This window comes from Panicum virgatum, chromosome 9N (assembly GCF_016808335.1).
Source record: "Panicum virgatum strain AP13 chromosome 9N, P.virgatum_v5, whole genome shotgun sequence".
Lineage (NCBI taxonomy): Eukaryota > Viridiplantae > Streptophyta > Magnoliopsida > Poales > Poaceae > Panicum > Panicum virgatum.
In genome coordinates, this window is record NC_053153.1 from 60,887,992 (window position 1) to 60,895,037 (window position 7,046).

Consider the following 7,046-nt stretch of genomic DNA (forward strand, 5'->3'; position numbering starts at 1 on the left):
ATCTCCAACTGCGAGAAGGATATCTATATATCCACTGGGAGGAAAGTGGCGAGGAACAGGGTGCTGTGGGTCAGTCACCTGCCTCTTTCCCCCCTCCTTCCTTGCTTCAAGAACAATCTGAGAAGCCAAGGGAAGCCGAAAGAGGGCTCGTTGATGGAAGGTATCGCGGCAAGGGATCATGGCCATGACTTCACGAGCACGCGGGGAGCAGTGCAGGAAAAGTAAAGGATAAGTTCGACGGGGATCATCAGTTAAGTTCGTCGTCGAGGCGACGCTGGATTTCGATAGGGGTTTCGCGAGATGCGTCGTCGTCCTGCAGGATCTTGCTTTTTATTCTAGGTGCGTCGTGTATGTGGAAAAAGGAGCAAAGAGTTCTCTGGCGATCAGATTCTGGGGGTTTGCCCTTCGGTTTTACATTACAGCCCCGGTCAGAACATGCGTGCGTGCTCTCTAGATGCTGCATGTTTCAGATCTGAAGAAGCAGACTAAACTGTGCAGTTCGTTTCTCTTTCACCAGGCTACAAAAATGTCATGTGCTGAGACCGGAGACTGAATTGAAATCTGACCTGATACCTGCTGAATACCCCGGGGGATCGCACGATGATAGGAGCAGCAGGCCATGATTATTCGCTGACGAGTGACAGAATCTGCCTACCCTGGCATTGCATTTCTCCTCGACTGTTTCCCCCATGAAATTAGGCGACAGTTAAATGGCACAATTATGTCATGTGCTTAGCAGGTGACTGAAATCTGACTTGGCGTGATGAGTATCTTGGAGATCGCACTCACGACGCTACTGATTTCTTCAGAAGGTCCAAGAAACTTGTGCAGTTGTTTATTCTTCACCGACACCATGATCAGTTGCTGACGAGAGGGGCAGCAGCAGCAGCCCAAATGGCTACCCGCTACCTATGTGTGTTTATGCATTTTTCTGCCCGTCCTGATTGAAACCCCCTCCAGCCGGAGTAGAGTACAGTAATCAGAGAGGTGTGGCTGACTCTAATAACCTGAGAAACAATATTGTTCAGAACTTGAAGTTCCTACTTCCTAGCTCTTCTGCACTCATCTTGCACAAGTGGAGTTTGATGGTAAGATTCAATGCCTTACAGCGAGGCAGCAACAGAAAAATACGCAGGAGCTGACTGAAACTACCTGTCTTTCTGTACCTGACACTCGAGTTTGTTAGAAATACACAGCTGTTCCTATATGTTGACATCTTGTCTGCTATGTTGACTATGTGATGGGAGGAGGCTATGTATAATGTATTCATTTACCACTTGGACTTATTTAAATAGAGTCTTACTGCTTACTGGTTTGTTAGGTTGCATTTTGCAGCCTAGGTACTCAAAATACAAATCTTGACCCGGATGTATCCATCTGGCTACATTTGTATAGTACGCTATAATGTGCTTGCACAAACAGATTTTCTAAAAGGGTTGTACTACAAGGTGCTGGATACTAATATCCATAATTTGAAGATGTCTCTGTCGCCTGTCGGTATGGTTTAACAGAAATTTTATGCATCTGCATCTCTTACATGATCTAGCCTGAAGCTTTGCTTGCATTGTAGTTCAAGTGGCCTCCTTTTTTGCCTTGTTATGGGGGGAATGGATCTACTCATCATGGGCTGCCACAAAGTCAATTGCGCTCTAGCTGCATAAACAACACCTCTAATTCCAGCTTCTTTGTCTTTGACTTCCAGAGATACATAGGTTGGTGTTAGTCTCATGGTTTACTGCTAATGACGATCAAGTCAGGCTTGCCAAGCATACATCATCGACGTGTTTGTGTTCTGATTTCAGAATCTCAGGGCAGAAGCTGATTTCCAAGATGGATCTGTTACTTATGATTGTGCCCTTGTACTACTTTACTAGAGAATTGTAAACAACCATTTTTCCCCATGATGGTTGGTGCCAACTGGTTCGTGGACAGAAAGTCATGTTCATGCTTCAGGTAAACATCGTCGGTGATGACGATGGATCAACTGAAGTAGAGCCTCTGATGAAAATTTACCTGTCAACCTACTCGTTACACTACTATGCAAAAACGAAGTAGAGAAAACTAGCAGCCCGTAACCATAGTTGCTTTTCCATGGCAGAAATATTTCCATGAGGCTCTATTTTTTAGTGGTCTAAAAAAATTATAATTATATATGTACAGAGCACTTCCAATCGACAAGACGACAACTAGTAACTCTAAATGTACAGTTGCTGTCAAACTAATCAAACCATGAGCAATCACTCTACTACCTCTGACTATAGGATCGCTGGAATGAGCAATCACTCTACTACGAAAAGGAGTTCACGGTCAGATATGCCTTCTGCTGGGTTCACCGCTGCGACGTCGCCGGCGCGGCGGGAACGGCCGTCGAGACCTGGAAGACCTCCGGGTTCCAGTCGCCGGCCGCGACGTCGCCGTCGATGACGAACCCCGCGAACGTGAGGCTGTGCGCGTAGTACTTGTCCACGTCGTCTTGCACCACCACCACCTCCACCTCCTCCCCGTCGCCGGTATGCAATGGCACCACCCTCCGGTGATCGTCCGCCTCGCTCGCTCGCGACCCCGTCAGCGCCCGGAACAGCCCCGACCACCGCCGGCTTGGCCGCGCGGCCGACATTGTCCGCAGCGCTGCCGACGTGAACCGCCCGCTGGCGGCGCTCGGCAGCGCGGTGGACGCCGTCACCGCGCTCATCGCCCTGCGGAGGCGCTTCGCCTCGTCGATCTCGCGTTTGAGCCTCTCCGGCAGCCGCAGCGTGTACCGGTCCATCCGCTCCTCCGCCGTCTCCGCCTGCTGCTGCTCGTCGGGCGACGTGGGGTCCTGCCGTCGCGGCGTTGACTCGGACGGCGGCTCCATGTCGATGCTGACAACCGTGTCGGTGGGCGTTCCCGCCTGGGCGGCGAGGTCGGCGGCCAGGACGTGCCCGGCGTCCGCGACGGCTGGATCGGAGAGGTCGGCGCGGCAGACGGGGCAGGTGACGTGCGCGGCGAGCCACACGTCGATGCACGCGGCGTGGAAGACGTGGCAGCAGCCGGGGAGGAGGCGGAGCTTCTCGCCGGCGTCGTCGAACTCGGAGAGGCAGACCGCGCACTCGAGCGCCCCGCGGCCGGCCTTGACCGCCCGCGCGGTGGCGTAGGTGAGCACGGGGAGCGCCTCCCTCGACGCGGCGTCGAGCCCCGCGGCGCGCCTCCTGCCGCCGCCGACCGCCGACGCGAACGCGGCCGCCGCGACGGCCGCGTTGGCGCTCAGGGCGGCGCCGCGGCGCGCGGCGTCCGCGGCCGTGGCGTGCTCGGAGCAGCGGCGGAGGTAGGCCGAGAAGAAGCCGAGCATGAAGAGCGCGGCGATGATCCCAACGAAGAGGAGCGACGTGGTGAGGCTGAACGCGCCCCCTCCTCCGCCGTCGCCGCCGCCGGCTGGCGGGGACGGCGGCGAGAACGAGCCGGAGACGGCGGCCCCGGGCGGCGGGCTCAGGACGTTCTGCGAGGAGGCCGGCCGGGCAACGGCGAGCACGAGGACCAGCGCCCGGAGAAATGCGCGGCCGCCGCGGCGCGGCCACGTTGTGGCCGGCGTCGCGGGCGCCATGGAAGGTTCCGGAGGACAGCGGAGGGGCCGGTGGGAGGTGCTGCGCGCGGGGCGGGGGGAAGTGGTGCGGTGCGCGTGTGACGACGACGGTGATGGAATACAAAAACAATGGAGAGACGGAGGGAGGAGAGAGCTGGAGACGACGTGCGCGCGAGGAGAGGAGAGAGTGACGTGGGAGCAGTCGAGTAGGGATCGACCGGAGCGGAGCTTCCATAATTCCATTTGAGGAGAGCCATAGATTATATATATACCAAGGCCGTGCTGGAGCGAGGCCGGCTCGATGGCTCCCGCGTTCGCCATTGTTTAGTGCGGGAGGAGAACGCCGGAGAGCTGAGCGCGGCGGACGGACATGTGTGGTTAGGCCAAAGTCAAAGCTCGAGCATTCCGTGGTTGGGGACTGGCCGGCCGCGTGGTGGACGGGAAGCGAGTGAACCCTTGTTCCGTGGACAACGAGCTCCATTCTCGCGACCTGTCCTCACGTCATTAGAAGGTCGTGGAGCAATTTCCGTGGTAGGAGCGTGCTAGTGAGTTCATTCCAGCAGTCACCTTTTGGAAGCATCTCGTGCCGTTGTAATCTGCCGTGGAACTTTGGCATTATTAGGGGTGCAAATAGGTGCCTCTCTAAGAGTATTCAACGTCCCTCTTGGCCTCTTTAGTTTAAAATTTTATGCTAGTTTTTTTAAAGTTGGAGTTTATTTTGAAAAACTAGTACAAATACTTGAACTAAAGAGGAGCGGTGGATACTCTAAGAGCACCCATTTGCGCCTCTGTTTAGCATGCTAATTTTTCTAGGGAATTCAACAGACGTGCGTCAACATTAATAGGCAAAATTGAATTTATGACATCGAAAGATGTCAGAATTTTACCATCGAAAGTCTCGGTACAGATTAATACCAGCGAAAGATCCCTCCAATTTAAAACTTTACCATTCCGTCAACTTCTGATAGGGCTTTCATCTTCTTTTCTATGTTTATTTATTCCAATGACGGCCTATGCGAAATGAATACTTTCCCTTCCTAATAGATCGAGTACAGGCCCCAGCACTCAGCCCTTCTCCTGCGCCCACCAGCTCCCACCGCTGACTCCTTCAGCCCTGCTGCCACGTTCGTCCAACCCTGCTACCAACGACGACTGTAGGAGGTTGGAGCAGGCGGCTCCGGTGTAGGAGGTTGGAGCAGGCAGCTGTAGGAGGTTGCAGCAGGCGCCTCCTCCCTGCCGCTGGGCACCATGGCAAGCAGGTCGATGGCCTCTTCATCGGCTGGTGACAGGGGGATGCTCCCTCTTGTGCTTTGTCCAAGATGCAAACAGAAGCATTGAATGGAGGAAGATAAGATAAAACAGTTGTGTGTTGGTAGTCAAATTGATAGATATTTTAGATAGGTTGGACATGCTAGTTAGTGGAGTCATTTTTCTCATCCTCATGCAATTTGTTATCCAATATTTCAAGTGAAGTTGTGTTTGTAGAAGGTGTTTTGTGTACTGAGATGACAACATTGAGTTGTATGGAATTTATCAAGTAATGCAACGAAATTAATTAAGCACTAGCTTGCAAGCATGACTTTCAGACATGTTCAGATTACATAATCATGGAGCTATGTTCTCCATTACTACTACAGATAACTAAGCAACTAGTTTCCTTTTGCTGCCTGAAGGAGTTCCATCCCGGGTAGAATTCATTGCAGCTCTCTTCCTTGTAATTGGCCCAGGACTATATGAGGTAGTAGCCACTACCGGAAACGGCTAATATGTCGTGTGCCAAATAGTTTGCCGTGTGCTAAAAGACGGGCACATGGCAAACATCCACTTTGCCGTGTGCCCAAAATAAAACACACGGCAAACCCCACGCACACGGTAAAATTGCCTCTTTGCCGTGTGCCAGCCCCAGGAACACACGGCAAAAACCAAACACACGGCAAACCTCGTGCACATGCCACTCACGTGTGGAGGTGGCGAACGGAGGGGCGACAGAGGTTGACGGCGCTCAACTTTGCCGTGTGCCGCATGGGGCACACGGCAAACATGCCACTTCGCCGTGTGCTACAGTTTGGCACACGACAAATAAGACACTTCGCCGTGTGCTTTTTCTTGGCACACGGCAAACAGTTTGAAAATTTTGAATTTTCAAACTCGAAACTTTTTCTACACTGCAGAGACATTGCTTGGTACTCTATATTAAAATTTGGTAACCCTGGGCACACGGCCACTTTGCCGTGTGCCAAAGCCCTGGGCACACAGCGAAGAGCTCTGCTGCTGGGCCCCGCGTGACCAAGTTCGCCGTGTGCCTATCCAGGTGGCACACGGCGAAGTCTTCTGTCACGCCGTTAGGCCGTCCTCACGACGTTAGTGCCTTTTTTTTGCCGTGTACCCTTGGATACACACGGCGAATGTGTTTGCCGTGTGCCCGATAAATGGCACACGGCAAACTAGGCCTTTGCCATGCCTAGCGCTGCCGTCGGGGGTTCGCCGTCGGCCACCGACGGCGAAAACTTCGCCGTGTGCCTACTAAGTGAAACGAACATGGCATCATTTATGCCATTTCGAGTGATTTTGATGATCGAATGACAACACAACACTTGGACTAATATGATTATTAAGATGACCATTCTCAGGCTTTTAGGTTCAAGTGATGACAAAGAGAAAGAAAAGATAGGCGTAGCAAGCTCTTCGGACAGTAGCACCGGAAGAACCGATGCATGAAGCATCGGTGCATCCGATGGTTGTCGGAAGAACCGACGCCATGGCAGAAGGGAATCGAAGCCAAGTCAGCTTATGGGCACCGGATGAACCGACGGGTCAAAAAGGGGCATCGGTGCATTGGGCGTACTATGTTCCAGAGACGATGTCAAGAGCCCAGGAGAAGATTCTTCAGCACCGGTTGAACCAGTGAAGCATCGGTGCATACCATCGGTGTAATGATGTCAGCAGAAGAGTTGAGTGCTATGAGTGACCGGTTTAACCGACGGCTAAGCATCGGTTCAACCGGTGGTCACTGTGTCAGCTGTCAGGAGTTCAACGGCTACTTCAGGTTATGCGTGACCGGATGAACCGACGCTAGCCCAGACAGAGGCATCGTTTCATCCGATGATAAGCAGTTTTCTGCTGACCGTTGGAGCAACGGCTACAAGACTTGGTAGCCTATATATACGCCTCACCCCGGCCGTTTGAAGATTGCTGGAGTTGCTGGACATCCCACACACACCCAAGAACATCTCCAAACCATACAAAAGCATCAAGATCATATCCTTAACCCTTAGCACACTTTGAGAGTGTTGTGTAAAGGATTAGCTCTTAGTGAGTGAGATTGCAAGGCTTCGAGCCTTTTGTGCTGTGGTTCATTAGCGAACCAAAACAAGAGCTTAGTGCGCCGGCACCTTGGAGCGTGAAGCTCGCCGGCAACGTCATCGACCCTCCGACTTGGTGTGGAGCGGCGACGACATCTTTGTGCGGGGGATGTGGAGACCCCCAT

General features: G+C 52.9%; 1 protein-coding gene across 1 annotated transcript; it reads right to left on the reverse strand.

The window, feature by feature from the left end:
* Nucleotides 1-2,101: 2,101 nt before the first annotated feature.
* On the reverse strand, nucleotides 2,102-4,065 carry LOC120692084 (E3 ubiquitin-protein ligase ATL4-like). The gene has a single exon (XM_039975299.1). It carries the CDS (start codon nucleotides 3,878-3,880, stop codon nucleotides 2,330-2,332), a length of 1,551 nt encoding a protein of 516 aa, XP_039831233.1. The 5' UTR covers nucleotides 3,881-4,065; the 3' UTR covers nucleotides 2,102-2,329.
* Between the last annotated feature and the right edge of the window lie 2,981 nt (nucleotides 4,066-7,046).

Excerpts from the sequence above, each read along its gene's own strand:
- LOC120692084 (XM_039975299.1), bottom strand. The coding sequence starts at position 3,880 with ATGGCGAACGCGGGAGCCATCGAGCCGGCCTCGCTCCAGCACGGCCTT.